We start from the raw sequence: 27,387 nt of genomic DNA on the forward strand, positions 1-27,387 counted from the left end.
CAGCGGGGGAAGCGCAGGCAGCCGCTCGCGCGCGCACGGCGACCGACGAGGCGAGGCTGGAAACCGCCAGCGGCTCATTGTGTTCACCGCGTCCATTTTGTCCGCAGCTCCAGAACCTGGCCACCTCGTGACCTCTACGTCCACGGGTCGCTTAGCAGACCCTTGGCACTCCAACTACCGACTCTAAGGAGCGGGACACGGCAACGGCGGATGCTTTTTGTCCGTCAGCAAGCCCGCAGCTCGACTGCTTGTCTTGTCTTGAGTCATCTAGCCGTTCTAGCGTATAGCATATCTAGAGTGCGCTGCTGAAGGCTCTTATCAGCTCCAAAGAGTGGAAAAAAAAGGGGTTAGTCAGGTTTTAGGTGTGTTTGTTGGCTGCTGCCTGGCCTTCCTGAGAACACAATCAGCAGCCAATGTCAGCACACGCAGCCAAACGCTCACCGTTTCAATGCAATGAGTGCGCCACGGGGGAAACTGCATCCAGCTCCACAAAAGCAAACGGTGTTTATACAGCAACATAACACGGGCTTTGTTACTTTTCATGAGAAAGCGCTACTTCATCATTAGCGTTTTTGAGCAGTGTGAGAGAAAGTGCTACTTCACCGTGCTACTACGTTTGTGTTACTCGCTACATTTACCCTGAGCATGCAGTGTGAGAAAGTGCTACTTCACCGTTAGCGTTTTTAAGCAGTGTGTGAGAAAGTGCCACTTCACCATTAGCATATCTGTTACCCGTTACATTCTCAGAGCAGTGTGTGAGAAGGTGCTACTTCACCATTAGCATATCTGTTACCCGTTACATTCTCAGAGCAGTGTGTGAGAAAGTGCTACTTCATCATTAGCGTATCTGTTAGCCGTTACATTCTTAGAGCAGTGTGTGAGAAGGTGCTACTTCACCATTAGCATATCTGTTACCCGTTACATTCTCAGAGCAGTGTGTGAGAAAGTGCTACTTTATTAGCATATCTGTTAGCCGTTACATTCTCAGAGCAGTGTGTGAGAAGGTGCTACTTCATCATTAGCATATCTGTTACCCGTTACATTCTCAGAGCAGTGTGTGAGAAAGTGCTACTCCATTATCAGCGTATCTGTTAGCCGTTACATTCTCAGAGCAGTGTGTGAGAAAGTGCTACTTTATTAGCATATCTGTTAGCCGTTACATTCTCAGAGCAGTGTGTGAGAAGGTGCTACTTCACCATTAGCATATCTGTTACCCGTTACATTCTCAGAGCAGTGTGTGAGAAAGTGCTACTTCACCGTTAGCGTATCTGTTAGCCGTTACATTTTCAGAGCAGTGTGTGAGAAGGTGCTATTTCATCATTAGCGTATCTGTTAGCCGTTAAATTCATAGAGCAGTGTGTGACAAAGTGCTATTTCATTATTAGCGTATCTGTTAGCCGTTACATTCTCAGAGCAGTGTGAGAGAAGGTGCTACTCCATCATTAGCGTATCTGTTAGCCGTTACATTCTCAGAGCAGTGTGTGAGAAAGTGCTACTTCACCGTTAGCGTATCTGTTAGCCGTTACATTCTCAGAGCAGTGTGAGAGAAAGTGCTATTTCATCATTAGCGTATCTGTTAGCCGTTACATTCTCAGAGCAGTGTGAGAGAAAGTGCTATTTCATCATTAGCGTATCTGTTAGCCGTTACATTCTCAGAGCAGTGTGAGAGAAAGTGCTACTTTATTAGCGTATCTGTTACCCGTTACATTCTCAGAGCAGTGTGTGAGAAGGCGGGCTCACCCGCGCTCTCTTCTCGGCCTCCAGCCGCTGCATGATCATGACGGTGTCCACGTCCTCGTCGTCCTCCTCCTCCTCGTCCTCGTCGCTCTGCTTGGACTCCTGCAGCCTCTTCTGGAACTGCCACTCCAGCATGAGCTTGCGCAGGCGGTCGTTCTCCTCGGCCGAGCGCTCGGGCTTGGCCTGCAGCTCCTGGATCTCGCGGTCCAGCAGGTCCACGATGTGCAGCTGCTGCTGCTTCTCCAGCTTCTCCCGGGCGTCCCGCTTCCAGGGGTCCGGCGAGAGGCTGTCCCCCGACGACAGCTCCTCCTTGCTGATGGTGATGTACTGGAGGTCCCGGCGCTCGATGGTGCGCGGCTGCTGCTGGGGGAGGAGCTCGCGGATCACCGTGTCGTGGGGGGGCGGGGCCCCGCGGGGGAGGCTGGCCAGCTTCTCGGGCCTGGGGGGCTGCTGCTGCTGGGCCTGGGAGGCCAGCTGCAAGGGGAGGTAGGTCTGGGGGACCTGGGCGGGGGACTGGGGGGGGCCCATCTGCTGGTGCTGCTGCGGCGGCGGGGGGCCGTGCTGGTTGTTGAGCGGGGCGGGCCCGGCGGGGTTGCGGATCTGGCCCATCTTCCTCTCCTGCTCCCGCCTCTTCCTCTCGCGCTCCTCCTCTAGCCGCGCCTTCTCCTTCTCGTACCAGCGCTGCTGCTCCTCGCGCTTCTTGCGGTCGGCGGCCGCGGCGGCATTGGCGGTGGCAGCCGCGGCGGCCGCGGCGTGTTGCTGGGCGACGGCGGGCGGCGGCGGGAGCGGCAGCTCCGGCTGGGCCTCAAACTCGGCGGCGTAGTGCACGGGGGGCGGGGGAGGGGGCGGGGGCGGCAGGTCGGTGCGGGCCGCCGGGGGGGCGGAGCCGGGGGCGGGACCTGAGTGCGGCGACAGTGGGGTCTTCCAGCGACCCGGCCCGCTCTTGTGGTTGCCCTTGGAGGAGGAGGACGAGGAGTAGTTGAGGTGCTCCTGGCTGGAGGTGCTGGACTCCACGGAGGAGGAGACCTGGTGGTTCCAGGGCTCCCCGCTGCCCCGCTCCCTCTGATACTCGGCCTCCCGCTGCTGCAGGAGCACCAGGTCCTCCGGCCGGAGCCTGTCTGGGGCGTACCCCACACGCTCGTCCAACAGCTCATCCTGCGGGACACGCACAGGCACAAAGGTCGAAGGTGAACCACAAAACCTTGCGTTCAAAATAAAAGCCATTTCTGAAACTGCAGCTACTGCATAGCATAGCATACTGAATACTGAACACCAACAGTCATCAGCGCACAAAACCACCTGCCAGGTCGAGTGGCCTAAGTATTGAGGGTCCTTATGTTCTTACGAACATTGCATAGCGGCTACTAAAATTTCATATAATATTTCCGACATGCTCATCATGCAGCTATTGAGGGAATGATCAGCAGTGGCTGTGTAAGACTCGGGGCCCCTGCAGCACCTGCAGGGCCATGTTGCCGGGGGGATGGTCGTCCAGGGGCCTGTCCTCGGGGTCTTGCCAGGGCTGGCCGGGGCCCGGCCCGGGGCCCATCCTGTCCTGAGATTTGGAGGCGGGGAAGGTGAAGTAGTCCCGGGTGTAGGTCTGCGTGGGGATGGGGTACGCTTCCGGGTGGGGCGGGGACGGCTCCTCCTGCAGCCAATGAGGAAGAGGGGGAGGGGTTAGACGCGTGATTACACGTTCTTACAGCCCAGACGGGGTGGTGGTTCGGTGAGACGTCTAAATAATCAACACAGCCGTACCTGCGGAAAAATCGGGAGAATTTAAATGAAACCGTGGCTACGGCTGACTGAGAGCTCGGTGTTTCTCGCCGGGGTAAATATGGCACCGCGGCACAGGAACTAATTATCTAATCAGGCACGGTGGCTGGAGAGCTGATGAGGATTTATTACGACACTAACGCGGCAGACGCTGATAAGCAATTTTAAATCACATTACATCACACGCCCCCTAAACAGAAGAATGCGTTTCCGAAGGCACGGAACATTCTGATAATTACACAGCGCCTGCCAGGGCAACAGCCAATTAAAACGGGAGAGATCCACACCACGCAGCAAATGCACAGCACGCGGTTAAGAAGAGAATGAGTCTTTTGTGTGTGTGTGTTTTCATCCATGTTGTCTGGTTTTTAATTCATTACCATGACTTAGCCGTGCCGAGCGGGGGTGGCGTGTACAGTGGCCGGTCACGAGGCAGAAACGGCAGCCGTTACTCACGTCGGCGCAGAGGTTGCCCGTGGAGACGGAGGTGATCTTGGTCCCGGGTCCTCCTTGGTAAACGGGCTTTCCTCCCGGACTCTGTGCCTGGTCTGAGAAACGAGGGCAATGCTGTCAGTCAGACCTCACACGTACACACACACCTTCTCTCGCTCTCACACGCACACACACTGTTTCTTTCGCTCTCACACACACACACACACACACACACACTATCTCTCGCTCTCACACACACACACACACACACACACACATTACGCTGGGGTGGGGGGTACTCACTGGCCACGTTGGGGCTGGAGCGGTGGTCGGCCCTGTTCTTGAGCAGCCGGTCCTCCCCGCTCATCTTCTTTGGTTCGGGGTAGGCGTCCCACGTGCCCTGGGGGCTCTCCGGGGAGCCGTTCTGCACGGAGTTGTTGTAGAGCTCGAAGCCCTCGCTCTTTGGTCTTAATTTTCCCTTGTCCCGCCCGCGGTCCGCCGCTAGGGACAGGAGGAGGAGACCAGGACTCAGAAGAGCAGCACATTTCGTTCTCTCCACCTTTCCTTCAAAATGACCTTCCATGTACGATCGACAGCCAGAACTCTCACAACCCAAATTTAACTGAGCAGCACAGACAGAGCCAGGCTCTCTCACTCAGTGCTACTCAAACCCTGGTCTGTTAGGCCTGTGCCCACCAGTGCCAGATAAAAGGATTCTGATCACAGTACACTGAGCACAGGAATGTTACTGGCATAAACAGGGCTGAAAAGAAAATAATTACAGGTAACTGGTCCATGGTGCAAAAAAGATTGAGGAGAAACACCCCCCTAATCCACAAACTTCCCGGAATCCAGCTGTACGGCAACTGTAACCTCTTATCTGTGATGGGGGAGGAAACAGGGAACCCCCTCATTGGCTGCTTGGTCACACCATGGCACCGTGTGGCAGCCAATAGCATTCCAGACCTTTTTGCTGTTCTTAACTGACTTCTAGATTTTTGTCTGTCACAGACACAGGGGGAGCATCATGAGTCATAAGGAGCCCTTACCCCGCTGCATCATGGGAGACGGCTGGTTCAGAAGTGTGGCCAGGCCGTGGTAAATGGCCCCTTGCTTGGCCACCTCGAGTGTCACAACCGAGCCTGTTCTGGTCATCAACTCAGCAGCCCTGAGAGGTGAGAACGTAACAGTCAATTTACCAACGCGAAACACACCAAGCAGAGGCCAGCACAGCATTCATTTACTGGTGTTCATTTACTAGTGCGGAGAGACAGGGCCCAGGATATTCCCAATACCTTTCATGAAACGCAATTGTGCAAATGGCTGGTCAGACATCACCCTCTCAATTAGCAAATGAGGAACAACTGTCAAGTTAAAAGGTTTTGCTTTCCAAAAGTGGTTAGCCGCTGGTTCCATGGAGCCTATAATTGGCAACTTCACAAAGCATTCTCCATGAAACCAAGCAAACCAAATTTGTGATTCAATCCCTGCTGGCAGCTGAGCCGCAGAAACTCAGTGGAGTGGTATGAAGTGTCGAGGGGAACATGGTTTCAGTTCAAATGAATATAGGATTGAGCTAATTATTTACCGACGTTCCCACAAGAAGCATTTGCAGCAGTAAAATATGGACCAATAAAGTATATTAAGCCTGTAAATTTTGTTTTTTTAAAACAAAAGTACAGACAAAATGTGAAGTGCTTTTCATAAAAATCCACCAGGAACGTGGGTATTAAATAAAACAAGGCAATAAGGAATTCTAAGTACAAGTAACTCATTCCTTGTGCTGCACTTGAAGGAAATGGGATTGGTTTTGTCGGTCTCACTGATTCTGTACAACGACAGAGCCTAAACTCTGAGTCATCTAAACTCTGCCATCTTGTCACCACAGCTGCTGCGCAACCTTTTCACTGACTTTATTTGATTAAGCCGTGCTCAACAAATTACACAAAATGACATGAAAACATCCACATGTGGTATTTATGAGTTTTCTGTACTTTTTAAGGCTGGAATTGTTTGTTCTGTAATGAAGTGGAGAAATGAAGTGAAGTTTGTGTACTGCGGGGACGTTTCGGGCTGCATGCGGGGACGTACCTCTCCTGTGAGAGTCCAACTAGACTGCGCCCGTCCACACTGAGCAGCTGGTCCCCAGCCGCAAGCCTTCCATCCTGTACACACACACACACACACACACACACACACACACACACAGACACACACAGAGACACACACACACAGAGACACACACACACACACACACACACAGACACACACAGACACACACACACAAACAAACACACACACAGAGCATTGCGGCATCACGTTGCACTTATAACTAACAGACTCTGGAATCATGCACTCGAGCCATTTTTGTTTTTTAAACTTTTAACAGGGGAGCAGAGGCCACGTCTCACAGCCCATGCACCCACGCTGGACAGAGCAAACGCGTCCGCAGATAGGTTTTTAAAAACACACGGGCGCGAGAGCCCTCCTACTCACCATGTCAGCCGCCCCTCCCTTCACCACCGACTTGATGTAGATCCCGAGCTTGTCCTGCCCGGCACCCTAAACAGACACAAGAGGGGGAAGAGGGGGTCAGCAAACAGACCAAACAGAGCGGCGGACAGAGGCCCCATCCGTTACCCCGTCATATGGAAGAGCTTAGGTTCCCTAAACACTCGAGCTGCACTCTGACCCTGAACGCGCTGCTGGCCCCCTCTGCGCTCTGACCCTGAACACGCTGCTGGCCTCCTCTGCGCTGGCGAGCGGCCCGCAGACCAACGGGCTCCTGGGACCTCAGGCGCACGCCTACGTTAAAACCACAGGGCTGGCGGGTGGGAGACGTGGCGCGGCTAACGCAGGCCTGATGCTCACCGGTTCACTTCAGATACGGGGGGGGGGGGAGGCCATTTTAATCCCTGCTTAAAAGACATGGGGAAGGGGACGTCAAAGGTAAAAGGTCACAGGTCATACCAGTGACATAACACTGGGGATTTGTGGCTACTTTTCACGAATGCTTCCATAAAAGGTCAAGGGATATTTCAAATTGACTCCTTCAACCTAAAAATACAAGGGAAGGAGGGTGTTCCAGTCCTTATATGGAGAGCCAAGTCTGCTTTGCACAAATCTCCTGGAGGTACGACTAGCAGTCAACTGAAGAGCCGTGTTAAACGGACACGGATGGCAAAACATGAAAGAAAAGAGAGAGGTGGTCTGCCTTTGCAACATCAGAAAGTTCCGGAGGCCAGATCCCCCCGGCCAATCCCAACAAGTGTGAGCCTCTAAAAGTCCCTCTAGCAAGGTCCTGCATAGTCAGACACTCACACACACGCATACTTGTACGCCTATACGTGCACACGCACACGCACACACACACACACACACACACAGAGCAGTGTGAACATCTCCCAGATCATCAGGCCACCTGGGGAACAAAGCCTTGCTGCAGGCTTACTGGCAAACTGATCCCAAAGTCAGGTTATACTGGCTCATGCAATATAACACCATGGCCTCAGTGTGCTTCACAGCGCTCTGCAAACTCACGGGAGCTCCTTCTGAACTCCAGCCCGACCCATGGGATACGCACCCGAAGGAAAAAAAACACTAAACCCCAAAATCTTCAGGTTTTATTCTCGTCTTTTGGGCCCCATGGCTGAGGGAGAACAGACAAACCCCCTGAAAGAAGCCAGCAGTAATATTTGGGGAAAGCTCAGGTTCGAACACGGTCTGGAAGTGCAAATCTGCTTTCAGTCAGGCTCAGCTGAGCTAAACAGTAACAGAGAGTCCAGCTCTGCACACGCACACCAACAGTGGCTTCACCTGAGCAAACAGCCAGGACGCTCGGCCAAGCAAACAAGCATAAAGCAGCAGATGCGGGCGGGCTGTCATGTTAATGAGCTCCAGTGAAGGTCACTCATCCCAGCTGAACGCATGTATTAATCACCCAGAATGACTGCACAAAGCACTCATCCCGTGTTTATCCAATTCAGAAGCCTGAAACTTAATCGAATATGAAGCAGATAAACAGAATCCTCACAGGTCCCTTCAGAAAATGTTCATATTTAACTGCCAAACTGGAGAAGGTGGAGAAATGGAATTAATTTGCAAATTAAACTGGCTTCTCCCACGTTCACAGTTCAGAATGGGGAAATATCAACAAATGATGTTCATGCGATCCAATATCCATTTCAATGTTCCACAACAGTTTTGAATGAATAACTTTTCTGAGCACCACAGAACTTCATGCACAGCCTGAGCAGTAAGCCAGACTGAGAGACATGCACTCCTGGGTGTCGAGCCTCAGAGACGTGTTGAGAGGGTGCTGGGGGGTGGGGGCAGACACCTCAAAGACGTGTTGCAGGTGTGCGGGGTGGGGCAGACGGCGGGGTGTGGGTGGGGGGCAGACGCCTCAGAGACACGTCGCGGGCGTGCGGGGGGGGGGGGCTCCTATCGGGGCCTCTCTCTCCTCAGCTGGCTGCTGCGTCTGCAGAGGCGGCGTCCCGAGTCAGCGCTTCCATCCGCCTCGGGCAGAGGGAGGGGCGCCTCAAACCCACACACAGACAGGCAGGAGACACGACCCCAAATCACCGCGCGTCCCACCCGGACACAGAGAAACGTTCGAGAAACAGACACGGGAACCGCACTGAACAGACCAAAGAAGCACGGAGCTGTATGCCAGTCTGTATGCTCACTGTGCTGCCGCTAACAGACGTCTGTACGTTCACTGTTGCTGACAGCAGTCTCTAAGTTGACTGCCACTAACACTGGCCTGTATGTTCACTGATGCTAACATTGGTCTGTATGTTCACTGATGCTAACATTGGTCTGTATGTTTACTGATGCTAACATTGGTCTGTATGTTTACTGATGCTAACATTGGTCTGTATGTTCACTGATGCTAACATTGGCCTGTATGTTTACTGATGCTAACATTGGTCTGTATGTTCACTGATGCTAACATTGGTCTGTATGTTTACTGATGCTAACATTGCCCTGTATGTTTACTGATGCTAACATTGCCATGTATGTTCACTAATGCTAACATTGGCCTGTATGTTCACTGATGCTAACATTGGTCTGTATGTTCACTCATGCTAACATCGGTCTGTATGTTCACTGATGCTAACATTGGTCTGTATGTTCACTAATGCTAACATTGGTCTGTATGTTCACTAATGCTAACATTGCCCTGTATGTTTACTGATGCTAACATTGGTTGTATGTTCACTGATGCTAACATTGGTCTGTATGTTTACTGATGCTAACATTGGTCTGTATGTTCACTGATGCTAACATTGTCCTGTATGTTTACTGATGCTAACATTGGTTGTATGTTCACTAATGCTAACATTGGTTGTATGTTCACTAATGCTAACATTGGTTGTATGTTCACTAATGCTAACATTGGTCTGTATGTTTACTGATGCTAACATCGGTCTGTATGTTCACTAATGCTAACATTGGTCTGTATGTTCACTGATGATAACATAGGTCTGTATGTTCACTGATGCTAACATTGGTCTGTATGTTCACTGATGTTAACATTGGCCTGTATGTTCACTGATGCTAACATTGGTCTGTATGTTTACTGATGCTAACATCGGTCTGTATGTTCACCGGGGATGGATTGTGAGCCATGTAGCTGAGCCCTGCTCTGTGCTAAACACATTGCACGGTCAGACACCCGTTAGCCTTCCCGATTCTCTGCAATAAGATTTCAACACTTCAGCGTCTTTCAGGATTTAAAATTCCAGCCTTCAGAGTCTCAGCACTGATGCGAAAAACGTGTTGCTTGTGTCTCTGGTGACCGACGACGACCTCGAGAGAGAGAGACTTCCATTGCAGGCTGACCAGACATAAAAATACTGTTGTTTGTTTTGCTGAGACGAGGTCCAGCTGGACTTGGGGATAATGACACGCGGGGAGGTTTGGTTGGACGGATCCGACAGCGAAACTTCCAAGCGCTTCCCGGTCGGCGCTCTGACGCCAGGATGGCTAAGCGCAGCCAGAGAGCGGCGAGCGGTAGTTTACCTGGGCCTGCTGGGAGTTGTGGTTCAGCAGTGAAGAATGCGGGGGGGCTCCCCTTTCCCCCCCCATGCATTAGACCCCTGCTGTCCAACAGATTATTGACTTGTTTAAGGCTTCAGTCAGGCAGGGAGTGACAGCATTACTAGCCCAGCTGGAGTCACAGACACGGTCGTGGCGCTGCGGTCCTCTGGGCGTTTAGGTGGAAACGCGTTCGACTGTTTCCGAAAAACCCCTCCAGGCTGCTCAGCCGGTGAAACCATGGGGAGGGGGAGGGGGAAGGGGGAGGGGGGAGGGGGACGGGACCACCTGCTGGAATGTCACCGGGGAGGAGGACCGGCGGACCGTGGAGCGCTCGGGGAGAGCAGTGGCGGTAACTGAAGCCGCCTGAGAAAGGGGAGCTTCTGTTCTCCTCCGATCCCTCCACAATAACTGCCGTCATCCCCCCCCCCATCGTCCTCCCCTCCCCGCCGAGGTGCTACCCACCCCCCTGCAGCCGCGAGACGGCCAATCAGAAACACCGACTCTATCACAGTCCACTGAGAAGCCACTAGCCAAAGCTGTGAACACTAACAGTACACTGGAATGTTCCAGAAGATACTTGAAACAAAAATTAATGCAGGAACAGAGATGTTATGACACGTTAACTGAAAGTTCGCCGTGGCGTACTGTTTAGATACAGTATTTTGCGATTCATTGTTTTGGTAAACGCAAAAACACAAGAGCTCACAAGCACACACATGGGTATGGAACAGATAACGACACCCTGGCCAGACAGCTACAAGAGCCGGAAAATCAACAACACACAACCAGCAGACACTGCTTACAACCAAGCGTATTTTTCCGCTCTTCAACATTTCCAGTGCACAAGTAACCATATAATCTATCAAACCGACTGCAGAATATCGTGATAAAAAACAAAACATGCATTCAGAGCGTAATCGGTCATGACGTGCAATTTGTTCTGACACCGAAAGCAAGTGGAGACGAAACAAATCACACAGATGAGTCACACTTACACAAACAACTGCTCTAGAACTGCAAATTAAGGGCAGAACAGACCGATAACTACAAAAGTAAAAATGAAAAGGCATTAGAAATGACATGTCATCCGGGTGTGTAACACAGGAGAACGTACCGTGCGGTGCTACGCGGTGCTGTGCTACACGGTGCGCTGCTACGCGGTGCTGTGCGCAGACTTCCCGGTGATGCTGGGTGAGGGTGCACATGAGCGTGTGTGTGAGAGGGGGATGCTGTAAGTCATCTGAGGAGCTGGGACTGTGAGAACCCCCGTCTACCCTCCTGGAGGGGCGTAACCGGACCCGAAGGAAACATTCCAGCAGCCCGACGCGGCCAGGTGCCTGACTGGCAGAATGGGCGGGGGGGACAACAGCCCCCGTCACAGGCTGGGGGGTGGGGGGGTGGGGGGGTTGTTAGCGCCATTAGGGAGGTTCGGCTCAGGTGATACGTAAAGAACTGAGTTTGCGTCTAGTCTGCGCTTTCACCTGAGGGAGAGAGCAAGAGCCAACACGAGCGCTAAGGAGCGGGCTTATAAAACTACCGTGTGTGTGTGTGTATGTGTGTGTGTGTGTATGAATGTGTGCACGTGTGTGTGTGTGTATGAATGTGCGTGTGTGTGTGTGTGAGTGTGTGAGAGAGCATGTGTGTGCGTGCGTGTGTGTGTGTGAACACAAACACTGTGTCTGATACCGCGTACGTCCCTGGCCTTGAGAAAGGCTGTATTTGCTTGCAGTGCCGCTAGCTTTCCCACAGCAGCGCTAGCACTGGGAGCAGACAGCGCCGCAGACGCTGCTGTGCCTGCCCGAGAGGAGTAAATATCGCAGCCCCTCCGCACACCCAGCGCCCCCTCGGTAAAAACTACCAGCCAGACCCAGCTGTGAAACCTGAGGCCTCGCGCCGGCGCCGTTTCCATGGCGCCGCGGCGCCCGTGACGCAGGCGGTGAGCGCCGGGAGCGGCGGGTTGCGTGAGCGGGGACTAAACCGGGAGGGGGGGGGGTCGTTACAGGCGGGCGGCACAAACAGAACGGGCGGTGAAAGTCACGCGCTCCGGCATCAAACATGAAAAAGAGAGGGGCTCATAAAAGCTGCTAATAAAGCTCTAATTCACCTTAACAAGCAGGCTAACTGCTACTGCTGTCAGGGCCCGGGCACAGGCTGTTATCTGCAGGGAGGGGGATGGGGGGGGGGGAGGCGCTGATGGTTCAGTGAGGGGCAGCGGCCGAATGGCTACCTGCTCCAACGCTACACCGTCCCTGGAGGGCCAAGTGTGTCCGCAGGCTGTTCCCACCAATTACCCCGGATCAATTAGTTAACGAGCTGTATACACGGGTGCTTTACTCACACATTAGACCACAGCAAAGGTTTTCACGCAGTCACACAGGAAGTCTCCGGCTGGAGCTCTCGGGCATGTGATAACTCAGCTGACGTGAAGAACTGGGGTAATTAAGTCATTAAGAGCAGGAGTTTGGCGTGAGGAGCAATGACGGGTACGGTCCTGACGCCCCGCGTAAGGATGGCGGGCGTACGGAACTTGCCGGAGACCGGAGCAGACGCGTGCGTCTTTGATCGCGGAGCGCTCACATTAATTATCGGGTTGTCAGAGGAGACGGGAGACGTGGCACTCGAGGGGGGGGGGTGGGGGGGTTGGTTGGCGCCGCGTCAGACGCGGCGGGCGGAGGTGAGGGTGCGAAAAGGAGCGCGAGAGCGCTATATTTCACACCTGTGATTGGAGTAGGGGTGGAGTGGGGGGGGGCGGTGCTGTTCGCACCCTTTACACGTCTGCTCAAACCTGAAGGCGCATCACGCGGAGACATGTGACTGCGGAAAGGAGACGGGGGCGAGGGGGTTGCGGGAACAAAGCCGCGGTTCTGAAGACTCAGTGAACCGCCGCCTTCGGGGATAAAGAGCGTCTGGCCCAAAGTGACCGGGTCCACGTCTCACTGAAGGGGTCAGGGAAACCCGCCACGCCCGTCAGACCCAGCTCTGACCACTACGTGGGCGGTTCTTCCTCCCTAACAACTGAACGGGCGACCCAAAGCTTCACCCGCCTCCTCCGCCAACTCCTCCCTTTGTGCAACCGCACACCGGTGGCATCGGGCTGGGTCTCTCCGCAATGGGCGAGTTTGCAGACGGGCATTCGCTTTGGCCTCCCCCCACCCTCCCCCCAACCTCCCACGTTCACCTCACCCAAAGGAGTGCCGAGGAGGTTGTCATGGAAACGGGGACAACAACACATCCGCGTCCTCCCGTGGCGATCTAATCTCACAGCGCACGATCCTCGAAACCTCACCGCTTTCTCACCATCTCCAGTAAAAACATTAGAAAGCAAACAGAGCGCCCGCATGAGGGTGTGGTGCAGAGTGAGGTGCGGTGGGGGGGGTTACAGCTGTAACCATGTGACTCACAAAGCTGGGGCGGAAAGAAAACAGGTCCGACTGGCCACGTTCCCCCAGCGCCGCGAAAAACAATCCCGCGACCAAACCAAAAAACTCCACCGTTCCTTCAGAGTCATTCTCAAAAACCTTCAAAAAGTCATTACTCACGTTCTCTGCTTTATACTTTATACTGCAGCTGTAATTTTTCTTTAGGGACGGACTACCAACCCGAAAAGCAAAGTTCGATGCCTTTCGCTGGGACGTGTCCCAGATGCAGTCGGAGTGACGTTCGGCGGGGGCCGGACCGCTGGCTCGGAGCGCTGAAACAAACACCGGCCCCACCCTGGGAGCTTCCTGTCCACGGAAGCGCTCTGTAACCTAGCCCCGCAAATACAGGAAGCCCAAAGCAGAGGCTGGAGACCCCGTCGCTAAATCCCCCGCTAAAATGTCTGCTCTCTTCGGCTCTCCCTCTCGACTCGCGGGGGGGGGACGCGCGCGATACACATCGGGAGTGTCCTTTGTGCTCCTGGGCTTCTGCCCAGAAGGTTCTGGAATAAACGTCGCTCGCTTCGTTTACAGTTCATTTACCGCCCGAGCGAATTTAAGCGCTAACAGAGCCGTTATGATGGTGAGCAAAGCCATCAGGATGCGCCACTGAACCCATGGCCACTGAAGCTGGGATACAATATAATACACCCGCAGGCCTTCGCCACACAAACAGAATGCCATCCCTAAAAACCGAGCTTGGAATATGTTAAACCTCACCTCCTGAACTCAAAGTGAAGTGTACACAAAGCAACCCGAGAAAACTGTGGTCTCTTTGAAATTCTTTTTTTTTTTTTTTGCCCCACATTCTGTAGCTCATGTGCCATTTACAACAACAAACTATCATTTTAAGCGCGGAGATATTTCAGCTGGCGAGCGTCGTCCAGTTCTCAGAAGGTTCTGGCGTTGTGGGGACGTGAATAGCTTCAGCGGGGCTCGTCTCTCGGTGAGCGGCTAGGCTGACGGGACGTCACCGCGAACGCCTCCGCCTCGCTCCGCTTGCCTGAAGTGAGAGGGTCTCTCTGTCTTTCTATCTCTGTCTCTCCATTCCAATTTGCTTTATTGGCAGGACTAGTCATATCGCTAAAGCGAAATATAGAACACGGAAAGTAGCCTACATATACGACATGCAACAAGTATGACTTTCAACAAACGTTTAAAAAGAACACTGACGTAGTTAAAAGATATTAATTAAGATTAATTAAGGCATGACGACCATAACAAAAATGTTAAGATTACATTTATTGATCTCTCTCATGCTCTCTCTCTCTTATCCAGATGATCTGTGGGAGGGCCGGGCGGGGCCAAAGAGGCACAAATGCCCACCGCCCCCGCCCCCCCACCCCCACACACCTGCCCCACACCCACCCCGCTGCACTGAAGCAGCCATAAATGCGGCAGCTCACAGGGCCGTGAGAAGAGCCTCTGGAAGCTGGTGATTCAACACAGATGTGTTACACGCTCAACGGGGCTGACGGCACGAAAGCACTACTGCTGGCCGAGAGGGAGAGGGTCTCTCAGCTCAGCGTGAGAGAGCGGCCATTTCAGCACGACGGGACAGGGCTGGCTTTGTCAGCCAGTCAGTCAGTCAGTCAGTCGGTCAGTCAGTGACGGGGACACGCCCGCTAGATTACCTCTGCGTCTGCCTCTAAGCGAATTCCTCAGCTCGGCTCGTACCGGCCGCCCAGACCGATTTCCCGCTTTTTTTTAAATCGGTGACTATGAACAGGAGCGCGTGCCGGAGACAGACTCGCCATCCGCACGCGGAATCCTTCTTGCGTTTTCCGCGCCTTCGATGGCGGTCAAATCCGGAACGCCGCACCGTGAACGCGTTACCGCGGCGACAAATCCAAGCGGACGGCCCGAAACGCCTCCGCCCGGGCGGAGCTGACGGGCTGTCGGAGTCCACTCTGCGTCTGAGCCCCCGCAGAAGAGGCTTATCACGAGCAGCACAGCCTTCAGCTGCTCCCTGGAGTTATCACCGCAGGAAGACTCAATTACACCTTAATACAACCCTGAAGCCTGCTTTTAGACAACACAGGGCAAGGGAAAGGCAAAGTTCTGAATGATGCAACTTCATTATTCATTATCAATAAAGTGATTGGGGTTTATTAAATACGGCCAACACAAGACTTTCTCGATTGACCCGGTTCAGAGCGAAGCAGCTAGCCGGTCCTCTGTGCAGACGTGTGGAGGAATGCGAGGTTTTGAAGGCCCCCCTACCCCACCCCCCCGGGCGCGTCTGGTCCCCTTCCCGTCAGGAAGGGCGCAAAGCTGAGAGAAATGTCGGGATAGCGGGCAGCTGCGGCGGGTTCTATCGAAACGTGCCTTCTCTCGCTCCCGCTCCGGCGAACGCGGACGAGAGCCGGTGGTGCTCCTGGAGACCCACGCGCATGTGCCCCCCCGCCCCCGGACCCTCAGCGTCCCCCGCGAGATCGCGGTCCGACCGTGCGGAGCGGTCAGGAAACCTCGCGCGCAGAAATGGGAGCACATCCTTCCATTGTTACAGCGGTGAGCTATGCGTGGAGGCTCTGCTCTGAGCCCAACAAACACCCTCACACTGCAAGCGCACAGTGCAGCTCTGCTTAGCACCACAAACCCAACGTACGGCACTTCACTCATTAACAGTGTCGTCCCAATATTAACACACCCCCATCTCTCTACATGCTGTAGACAAGTCATTATGCTTCTGTTCAACTGACAAATAAAATACACAGCCAAAGCACAGGGGAACTAAAAAAGGATTGATGATAATACCAAAAAAGTATAAAACTTACTCCACTGTGGCCCTCTCACTGAGGTAATGAGTTTCTGCTACTTGTTTTTTTTTTTTTTGGGGGGGGGGGGATAATTCTAACTCAATTAAAAGATTCTCATTAAACTACAAAGCTGAATTTGAGTACATATTATTTCTTCATTCTTGTGCCCATAACCCAGAAACGCTCTCTGCTGTGTGTGGTAAACGGAGTAAGCCCGCCTCCCATATTTAGGCTGCGGAGCGCGGGACGGGGGACGTGTGTTTTCGGTAACGAGGCGTATTGATAAGCCGGGGCGTTTGAAGCCGGGCTTGTTTAGTCTGATTCCGTGTCAGCCCTTCAGTCGGCTCTGAGCTCGTTTATTATCCCTGTGCGGTCTTTCAAGTCAGAGGAACGCAAAGCCGCCGCTGCCCTGTAATTCTGCTGAAGGTTACACACAGACCAAACGGCCCTGAAGCTGTCGGTGTGTTAGAACCTGGGCAATTTGGCAAAGCAAGTTTGTGTGTGTGTGTTCATGTACGCCTGTGTGTGTGTGTGTGTGTGTGTGTGTGTGTGTGCATGTCTGTGTGTGTGTGTGCGTGTGTGTGTTCGTGTATGCCTATGTGTGTGTGTGTGTGTGTGTGTGTGTGTTCGTGTGCGCCCGTGTGTGTGTGTGTGTTCGTGTGCGTCCGTGTGTGTGCATGTGTGTGTGTCTGTGTGTGTGTGTGTGTGTGCGTCCGTGTGTGTGTCTGTGTGTGTGCACGTGTGTGTGTCTGCGTGTGTGCGTGTGTCTTTGTGTGTGTTTGTGTGTGCGCCCCTGTGTCCGTTTGCGTGCTAGTGCGTGCGTACGTGTGTATAAGAGATTAAGGAGGTGGACAGCGTGTTCAAACTGAATCGGTTGTGCGATACGGATAAAACACAATGTAAACAGCGGGACAAAGAGCACATTTCTCCTGAAAAACGACACATCTGCAGAAGGAGACACGGCGAGGCCGGGCGGTGTGAGAGCCGAAACAGAGAGAGTAAACTTGGCGGGCGGCTGTGGGAACGAGAGCTTTAGTAAGAGCCCGCAGGACGCTGCGCAGAGCAGGGCTCTCAGGGGAAGCTCAGAACAATGAGAGCCCAGCTGCCCCGCCGGCCAGCGTGGAGGGGCCAGGATTTCCTCTGCTCCTCCACCTGCATGGAAACCTCCGCCTGCTCCTACACCCGCCCGCGAGCTGGCCAGCCCCGCAGGTCCGACTGCGCTACCGCAACAACTGAGCGCATTACCGCAGCACAGCCACAACGTCCACGAGTGAGCACACCACCGCAAAGCAACCAGGACTGACCACGTTACCATACAACAGACGCAACAACCAGAACTGACCACGTTACCATACAACAGACGCAACAACCAGAAATGACCACACAACTGCATAACAACCTGAACTGAACATACTACCACACAACAACCAGAACTGAACAGACTACACACAACCACCAGAACTGAACAGGACAGCCACAACAACTGACCACCGTATCACACCAGCGTCCCAGTCAGCATGAGAGCTGGCGCCTCAGCATTTTCACCTTGAGTGCACAATCATCAACCTGGCAGCACAGCTCACACACACACACACACACACACACACACACACACACACACACACACACACACACACACGCACACACACACACGCACACACGCACACACGCACACACGCACACACGCACACACGCACACACGCACACACGCACACACACTCTCACGTAGACTCACACACTTTCTAATGCCTGAGTGATACCAAGGGGAACATTTAGATATATGTCACAGCTGGGGCAGTCAATAATACAGCCTGGATATTCTCCGCTTGCAAACACACACTGCCATAAGTACTACAGGTAGGACAGTGCAAGGATCAGCATCCTCCACAGCGAGACAGACAGGCAGTCAAACAAACAGAGCAGTCAAACAGACAGACAGAGGGACAGACAGAGCAGTCAAACAGTCAGACAGACAGAGAGACAGACAGACAGAGGGACAGACAGACAGTCAAACAGAAAGAGACAGACAGTCAAACAGACAGACAGTCAAACAGACAGACAGTCAGACAGACAGAGACAGACATTCAGACAGACAGGCAGACAGAGAGACAGACAGAGCAGTCAAACAGACAGAAAGAGACAGACAGAAAGACAGAGAGACAGACAGAGAGACAGACAGAGCAGGTCACACGTGGGAAACACAAAGCACACAAAGGCAGCCTGCCCCCAGCACACGAGGTGAAGAGAAGGAACGAGGCGAAGGCTCGAGTGCCCTCATCCTGTCTGTCTGCAGCCTCCCCCGCTGCCCCCGAACGAGGCGACACTCCCCCCCCCAAACCCCAAACCCCCACCCAAACACAAACAAGCCAGCGGCCTTACCGACTCGTCCTTCCGCCCGACCACCGAGAACCACATACTGCCGGCGTGGGCTAGCGCGGCGACCGAGACCGCGCTGTGACCGGCGAATCGCTGACCGGTGAATCGCTGACCGACGCGTGGGAGGAGGAGAGTAATCACAGAGCGGGACGTTAAAAAACAAAAACAAAAACTAAATCAGAGAGGCGTCAGGAGAGCAGCGGGCCGCTCTGCGATGCTGACGGAGGAAGACGGGAGGAGTGCGCTCGGCGCTACGGGGCTCCGCGCTAGGCCGGCATACGGTGTGGAGCGGGGGGGGGGCGCAGGAAACGCCACATCCAGGCTCTTACGTAACCGGGGGCCGGCCGCGCTACGGTCCTGCTGCTGCTCTCCGAGTTCGGCTAAACTTTCCCAGCTCTTCACAGATATGCACACTGCACGAGCACAACCTGTCATTACACTCCCCTCTCTCTCTCTCTCTCTCTACCTCCTCCCACCTCCCTCTCCCTCCCTCCGCTTCCTTCTCGCTCTCGTTCTCTCCTCCCTCCTGCTCTCCCTTCATTGCTCCGCCCACGCCTTTTTTACGCTGCTCTTACCCTCTGAAAATAGAAATCGTAAAAACGGGGGGGGAGACGTGGCCCCCACCTACTTAAACCGGAGGATTTGGCTTTGAAAATGAACGGTTTGTGCTCCCCCCACCATGCCCCCCCCACCCTCCTGCCACCCCCGTCTGCACCTCCGCCCGTCTGGCTTTAGTGGGGTTCCTGGCGTCTCACGCACCCAAACACAAGGAGGGGCTCAGACACGTCCTGAACACGACCGGCTGCAGGTGGTCTACACACACACACACGCGCACGCACACACGCACACACACACACACACGCACAGGCACAGGCACACGCACAGACAGCCACCTACAGGTGGTCTACAGTGCATTTCCCTTACACACCCACCTACACACACACACATACACACCTACACACACAGAAACCACATTTGGCTATTCAATGAACCCCACACGCGTGCACGCATACACACACACACACCTGACGATACACCATTCCATTCAGCATACGGCACGCACGCACCATAACTCACCAACATTCCACACTCCTCACACACACGCGTGCAGAGCAGAAATTCTGCATTCCACCCCCCCCCCCCCCCCCCCCCCCCCCCGAGGCCCCGAAACACACGCGCTCGTGCGGAGCTGCAAACCTACACAGCTGGCTCCACTCCGCGCACACGCGCACACGCGCACACGCACACACGCACACACGCACACACGCACGCACACACGCACACACGCACCCACGCACGCACACACGCACACACACACACACCATGTTTCAGTGGACAGGAGGACGTTTACCTGACAGGTGAGGGACAAGGAGGTGCCAAACGCCACAGACCTCAGTCTTATAATATTCTGCACAAAAGAGCACTCTTCAGACTGCTGGGAAAACAATGACTTCATCGCTTTTTCGGGTGTGTAAACACTACTTCTGTCTCTGCTTTGACAGGGGCTCGCCCAGATTTGGGGGGCGGGGGGGGCTCAACCAGGATCAGCGATTTTGCTCAGTACCCATATTTGAACCCCCGTTTGAATGCTTGTCGCTACAGCAAACGAACGGTCAGCGTGGCGTCGGGGCGACCCTTTCCGAAAGCGGCACCTGCCCGCGAGGACCCCGGCCCCACAGGAGAGGGGCGGGGGGGAGGCGCAGGGTTGGCCACGCCCAGTTCCCGCCACGCTTTCGCCGCCTTAAACGCGGGGTGACTCGTGGAGCGAGAACGGAACGGAATGTTAATAAGCCTGCTCGGCCTCTCGCCCCCCCCCCTCCCCCGCCCACCCCCGGTCTGAGAAACGCTTCGGAGAGAGAGGCGCGACTGATCAGAGAATGTGTGCGTGAGCGGCGGCAGCGACGCACGGCTCGGGTCCACACACACCCCCACACCACCCTGTCACTCCAACAAACTCCTGCCACAGAGGACCAGTAGAGTACACAGTGCGTGTGCTCATAGTTATGTTAGAGAAAGACAGGCTCATTAAGTACTGGCAGCACTACACAGGCAGCCCTGCTAGACAAGAAACATAGACCGACTTACAGACAAGAATATAAGTAAAACCTCAATACTTAATGCTTAATACCTTAAAAAACCAAAACAAGTTTTGGTCTTTCCAGAACCTTCCGTGACTCCCTTACTGCCTGTGCTTCCTGGTCACAAGCAGACCAGAGAATAGTAGCGGTTTTTAAAAACGCGGACGTAAAGACAGGAGAGGCGGTCTTACCTTGGCGGCCACGATGCTGAGGCCCATGCCATTGTGCTTCTTCAGCGTGACGGTCACCACTTCCGGTTCCTTCCGCATTGGCTGAGGAGAGAGGAGGCGAGCGCCGTTAGGGAAAGCTGGGCTCGGGGAGCGAGAGGGGGCTCTCTGCTAGCGCTAACGCTACCGCTGCAGTGATCCAAACTGGGGCTCCTCAGCACTCAATGTTCCCCCACTCTCTCTTTTTTTTTCTCTCCCTCTCCTCTCGCTCTTCCCCTCTCTCTGGCTTTCCCTCGCTCTCTCTTTCTCGCTCCCACTCTCTCTCTCTAACACCCTCCCTCTCTCCCGCTCTTCTTCTTGCTTTCCCTCTCTCTCTTTCTCGCACACCCTTCCTCTATCTGTCACTCTCTCTCCTCTCTCCTCTCTCTCTTCCCACCCTTCCTCTCATCCCTCCTCTCTCTGCTCTCTCTTCCCCCCTCCCTCTCTCTCTCCCTCTCCCCCCCCCCCCCTCTCGCGGGGTCGTCTCTCGCAGGGTTCGGGGGGCCGACCGCAGTGAGCGTGGGGGGAATGAGAGCCACATGCAGTGGCCCCAGAGGCCGCTCGGTGGGCCCCGTTTAAAGAGACGGCAGGCCGCCCGTTCCCCCCGGAGAGAGCCGCCGTGTCGCCGAAACTTCCATCCGCCGCGAAAAAACGCTGGCCGGGGCGGCACCGAGCCGCAGAAAAACAAACGCTCCTCATTTCCCTTGCGACGCCGCACCCCCCCCCCCCTCCCTCAGGTTCCGGCAGCTCTCCTCCCCCCGATTGGCGGAATCGAGGGCGCCAAACGGGACTGGGGCGCCAGCTCTCTGAGAAATGGTCTTCCAATCCGTTGAGGACACAAATGAAGGGGGGGGGGGGTTTGGGGGAGGGTCTGCGCCAAATCCTGCGTGCTTTGGGCCGATGGCCGTGGCCGATTACATCACAGGTGAGATTAGGAGCGAGCAGCGCAGCCTGGGGGAGGACGGCGTCTGTCATCACCCAACCAGGACGGGAAACCAGTCTGTCTGAATGCCATCTGAGTGACACGAACAAGCCGTGAGAACAAAGGGCGGATTATTCTTAACTTTCAACCAATCGGTGTCTCCACTGTTAAAAATGGCACGCGAGCAGCCCTCACCCAAGCAGGTCATTAACGCCCCTGCTGAGTTCCCCTGGGTGGACCTGGTGCCCCCCGCAGGGGATCCTCCAGACACAGGGGGGGGCCGCGGCTCTTAGGGGAATTACGCTGCTTCCTTTAAAAGGGCTCCCCCTCAATGACAGCCTGCGTGTGGGGATGATGGAGGGGGGGGGTTGGGGGGGAGTGGTGTGTTTGGGGGAAAAACCCCGGCGTGGTGACGCCTGTGAGCGCACTCATAATGCCCCCCCCCCCTTACCCCCCCGGATCAAAAGGCCCCCCCCTCAGCAGACTGCCTCCGGCTTGCCCCCCTCTTTTTAAAGCTGAACTGCGCTAACCGGCGTTTAGAGTTGATTCCAGGTCGTGTCATTGCCGCAGGGTTCCGGAATGCACTGGGACCACCCCCCCCCACCCCCGGGACCCCCCGGGGACCAGGCCCGCCGGCTCCCTGCCACGCCAGCCAGACGGCGCTCAGCCGGCCCGGGGCCCTCTCGCCCCCTCCCTCAGCCGGCTGCCGAGGAGCCGACGCCCGTCCCGTGTTTGGGCTGGATTAACCGAAACGAGAAACAGCGGCGGGAAGGAGACAATCAGACGGGAAGAGGAGCGGTCCGGGGGGCCTTCTCTGTGATTAGGGGCGAGGGGAGAGGGGTATCATTTACGCCGCGCTCCTGGCGCGATTGGTGTTGAACGCTGGGGGCTCTGGGGGATTTTGGGGAGGGGGGGTGGGAGTAATTACTCTCGCTCTTACTCCGGTCTCAGGGGGGGGGAAACCTCAGCAGGGCGGAATGCTTTCATGCTAGCGGTCACAGCGCTAGCGGTAGCGCTCGCGGCTGAAGGGCGGGAGGCGGAGCTTACCAGGTCCGCGCTGTCCGCTGAGAAGTGATTGTCGCACTCGGCCCCTTCGAAGTAGACGGTCCAGGTGCCGGGGGAGCGGGGGTGCGGGATCAGCCTGCAGAAGTCTGGGGAGGGGGGGGGCAGAGGGACAGCTCTCACTCTCAACAGCCTCCACAGACTTGGCTAAACCAGGAGTCCAGTACCTGCGGTCCACACTGTCACAAACGCACTGACGACATGAGCAAAGACCCCCCATCTGTGTGACTCTGAGCACATTCCACAGTCTGAACATCATCAGTGTTGACAAAGGCATTCCATTATGCCCTCAATTGTGCCCACCAGCCCTGCCCTAAGCAGGAACCCTGAAAAGGCTGTGAAAACTCGGGTGGCGGTTTTGCGGACGCACTTCTCTGGCAGAGCGGGTCCAGGAACTCCTGGAAGCCGTTGGGGATGTTGCGCACCACGTCGCAGGAGTAGCCGTCCTCGGGCAGCAGGAAGGGCAGCTGCAGGTCGGGGTCCTCCTCCAGCTGCACCTCCCGCCCGTCGCTGCGCGCCAGCTCGTCCGCCGTGTTCTCCGCCACCGCCACCACGTGGTCGATCAGCTCCTGAAGGGAGGGAGGGAGAGAGAGAGTGTGAGAGAGGGAGAGAGACAGAGAGAGGGAGGGAGGGGGAGAGAGTGAAAGTGTGAGAGAGGGAGAGAGACAGAGGGGGGAGAGAGAGAAAGGGAGGGAGGGAGAGAGAAGAGAGAGGGAGAGGAGGGGAGAGAGAGAGGGAGAGAGAGAGAGAGACAGAGAGAGGGAGGGAGGAGAGAGAGAGTGTGAGAGAGGGAGAGAGAGAGAGAGAGAGAGAGAGACAGAGAGAGGGAGGGAGGGGGGAGAGAGTGAAAGTGTGAGAGAGGGAGAGAGACAGAGAGAGGGAGGAGGGAGAGAGATGAGAGAGGAGGAGAGGGAGGAGGAGGGAGAGGAAAGTGTGAGAGAGGGAGAGAGACAGAGGGGGGAGAGAGAGACAGAGAGAGGGAGGGAGGGGGGAGGGGGAGAGAGTGAAAGTGTGAGAGAGGCAGAGGGGGGAGAGAGACAGAGATGTGCGTTTAGAAAAAAATTGGCTATGCTTTCAATACAAGGTCATTTTAGTGCCAAAAAAGCTCCATTTGAATTGAACGGAACTGAATGTGAGAGAGAGAGAGAGAGAGAGAGAGAGAGAGAGAGAGGTGTGTGAGAGGGGAAGACGGGATGTGGTCGGACCGCAGGAGAGAGAGGAGACGGGTCAGGCCCGTAGGAGGCGGAGGAGGTGACCGGGTCAGTTCGAGGGGACCGCTGTTTTCGCTCGGCCTCAGCCAGACTCCTGTCAGCGGTTTCCCCCCCTCTCTGCCCCCGTCAGCGTTCCGGCCAATCGGCCCTTTCACTTTCAGGATTCTACAGGCCGGGAGCGGGATGAGCCAATCTCAGCCCACGGCTGCGGAACTAGGGCGGGGCTCCGCTGCGGAGAAGAGGGCGTTTCCCCTGTCCTCAGGAGAGTGACAGGGAGTTCACCGCTGGGTCACTGTGCCCGCCCCCTCCCCACGCAGTGCACGTGGCACGCCCGGGCGGCAGTGTGGCGTAATGGATAAGGAGCTGGTCTGGTAACCGAAAGCTCGCAGGTTCGATTCCCGGGTAGGACACTGCCGTTGTACCCTTGAGCTAAGGTACTAAACCTGCATTGCTTCAGTATAAATATCCAGCTGTATAAATGGATGCAGTGTAAATGCTATGTAGGTGTCTCTGGATAAGAGCGTCTGCTAAATGCCTGTAATGTAATGCCCCCAGGTCGTATGAGCGACTGCCAATGGGCTCCAGTGAGAGGGTGTTAAAAACACCCCAGCACCCCTGCCTGTGGCAAACCTGCACACCCACTGACTTCTGCCAAAGATGCCACTTCTTTCAACAGTTATGCACTGCCAATGTTTCATGGTTCAGTGACTAGTAAAGTTAAAACTCCATGTGACCGAATCTTGACTAATGGAAGAAAAAACAGGTTCTAATATCCTGTAAAGATTGAGCAGATTAATGTTTCTTTTATGATTCAACAATATCTTCTTTGTACTTAAACCCTTTGGCACCATTTCCAATTCAATAAACAAAAAACAGGAAATAAAATCTGTTGCGAATGAGGGCAAAGGCTCATGGGAAATGTAGTGAAATCCCCGCAGTGTAAGTGGGGCGGTGAAGGGACAGTGTGGGACTCACGGGGGGAATGTATGGCTCGTCGGGGGCACAGTGGTAGTTGGCCATCAGTGCGTGGAGCTGCAGGGAGTTGAGCTTGAAGCAGGTGTTGTTGATGTTCGGGACGTCCTGCATCGAGTACTTGTCCATGGTCAGCAGCGTCGTCGCCTGGAAGAGACCAATCAGAAAGCAGGACCGCTCGGGTGTAAGACCGTAAACTACAGACATTCTTAACAGGCAAACTGAAATACACAAACACACACAAATGGGCACACGCACGCACGCACACAGCAGCAGTCACACACACACACACACACACACAGCAGCGGTCACACACTCTCACTCTCACACTCACACACACACACACAGCAGCGTTCACACTCACACACACACACACACACTCTCACACTCACACACACACACACACACACTCTGACACACACACACACACACACACACACACACATACATAGCAGTGGTCACACACACACTCTGACACACACACACACACACACACATACATAGCAGCGGTCACACGCACACACACACACAGCAGCGGTCACACACACACACTCTCACACTCACATGCACACACACACACACACACACACGCACACACACACCCCTCCCTCCCTCACCTGCACGATGCGGCTGAGGTGGCAGTCGGCGGCCAGCTCCAGGCCCTGCTTCTCGGCCCAGGCCTCGATGTGGCTGAGCTGCTGGCGCAGGATGGCCCCCCAGTAGTGCGAGCACAGGCCCGAGTCCGCCTCCGTCACCAGCTTGTTGAACAGCCACATGTTGATGAAGTGGAAGAGCTGCGAGAACAGCTGGATGGTGAGGGCGGCGTTGACCCGGCAACGGCGCAGCAGGGACATGGCGCCAGTGAGCGTGTGCAGCACGTCGTCTGAGGGGACAGGACGGGGAGGGAGACGGTTACCCAGAAGGACAGTGTACAGTCACATTTACAGGGGAATAGATCACATGGAATGATGCTTTTTCACTTTCAAATTAATGCATTGCGTGCGTCGCTTCTACCAAACTGTCGGCTGGGTGCACCATCAGTAATACAGCAGGTTGTAGTAAATGCAGGCTCCCACTAGGGGGCTTCAAAGATATTAGATATGTCCATCAAGGCACAGTGAGATACAGGCGATGGAATGGCTCAGATTACCTATTTTGGGGCGCTGGGGGTTCTGCTCGTCCGGGTCCTCCAGGAAGGCGGGCATGTAGTTATTCAGGTCAGACTGCAGGCAGTGAACCAGGTACCTGCACAGGCACAGATCACGTGATTGCCTACGGGGCCCCGCAGGTGCATGAGCACACAAACGCTCGCACACACACAGAAATACACACACTCACACACACACACACACAGAAATACACACACGCACACAGAAATACACACACTCACACAGAAATACACACACTCACACAGAAATACACACACTCACACAGAAATACACACACGCACACAGAAATCACACACACACACACAGAAATACACACACTCACACAGAAAACACACACACACACACAGAAATACACCACACCACACAGAATACACACACGCACACGAAAACACACAACGCACACAAATACACTACACACAAGACAGACGACACGAAACACACCACACGCACACACACCAAACACCACCACACACAAACGCACACACACACACAAGCACGCACACAACGCAGACAGACAGACACACACACACACGCACGCACACACACAACGCAGACAGACAGACACACACACATGCACATGGGCACACTTTATTTCCCCCATACAGCAGGCGCCCTGCTTCCTGGAATCCAGCATTAAACGCAGGGGGTCGGGACCGAGCACCTCCACAGCCACACGGCGGAAATGAAGCGGTTTTCGTTTCAGCTCGCCGTTTCCGTGGCCATGAGGTGGGGGGGGGAGGTTGGGGGGGGGGGGTTAGGGACCCCGGAGATGTTAAACTGGCTGTGTTTTCATAGGGGTGTTTCCAGTGTTTCCACCCACGCGCTCCCTCCTCTATACTTCCAATCCCCAACCTCCGGAATAAAAGCCAATTCCAGAACATTCCACACATTCAGTCACAGCTCCCCCCCCACCTTCTCACGCCACACAATGGCTCCAGAAACTTCAAAAGCAAAGCAGCTAAACCGACTTCAAGGAAACTCTTACACGGCTATAACGCATAGTTTACTTTTGTTAAAAAATAAATAAATAAATTTGAAGTCTAAAAACAAACAAGATAAAGTGCATACTTCATCAACACATATGTCTGTGTGGTGCGTTCACAAGCACGCGCGATTTGCGAAATAAAAGCTGTCTGCGCGCAAGAGACAACTGCTGAAATCCGGGGGCGGAGTAAAGCCAATGTGTCGGGCGCGATGGGAACAAAATCCGACACCAAAATCCGATT

General features: G+C 54.7%; 1 protein-coding gene across 16 annotated transcripts in view; it reads right to left on the reverse strand.

Moving 5' to 3' along the window:
- Window positions 1-27,387, reverse strand: part of afdna (afadin, adherens junction formation factor a) — a 117,212-nt gene that overhangs the window by 17,346 nt on the left and 72,479 nt on the right. For all 16 annotated transcript variants that reach the window (XM_064340330.1, XM_064340345.1, XM_064340335.1 and 13 more), the window contains 13 exons: window positions 26,143-26,237; window positions 25,610-25,875; window positions 24,996-25,139; window positions 23,180-23,378; window positions 22,795-22,898; window positions 20,811-20,891; window positions 6,442-6,507; window positions 6,037-6,110; window positions 4,995-5,113; window positions 4,249-4,446; window positions 3,970-4,061; window positions 3,197-3,385; window positions 1,741-2,892 (listed from right to left, as the gene is read on the reverse strand). In XM_064340330.1, coding sequence (XP_064196400.1) covers window positions 1,741-2,892; window positions 3,197-3,385; window positions 3,970-4,061; window positions 4,249-4,446; window positions 4,995-5,113; window positions 6,037-6,110; window positions 6,442-6,507; window positions 20,811-20,891; window positions 22,795-22,898; window positions 23,180-23,378; window positions 24,996-25,139; window positions 25,610-25,875; window positions 26,143-26,237 — 2,779 coding nt within the window. The remainder of the gene's footprint in view (window positions 1-1,740; window positions 2,893-3,196; window positions 3,386-3,969; window positions 4,062-4,248; window positions 4,447-4,994; window positions 5,114-6,036; window positions 6,111-6,441; window positions 6,508-20,810; window positions 20,892-22,794; window positions 22,899-23,179; window positions 23,379-24,995; window positions 25,140-25,609; window positions 25,876-26,142; window positions 26,238-27,387) is intronic.

The sequence above is a fragment of the Anguilla rostrata genome, chromosome 6, assembly GCF_018555375.3.
Source record: "Anguilla rostrata isolate EN2019 chromosome 6, ASM1855537v3, whole genome shotgun sequence".
In the NCBI taxonomy this organism is placed as follows: domain Eukaryota; kingdom Metazoa; phylum Chordata; class Actinopteri; order Anguilliformes; family Anguillidae; genus Anguilla; species Anguilla rostrata.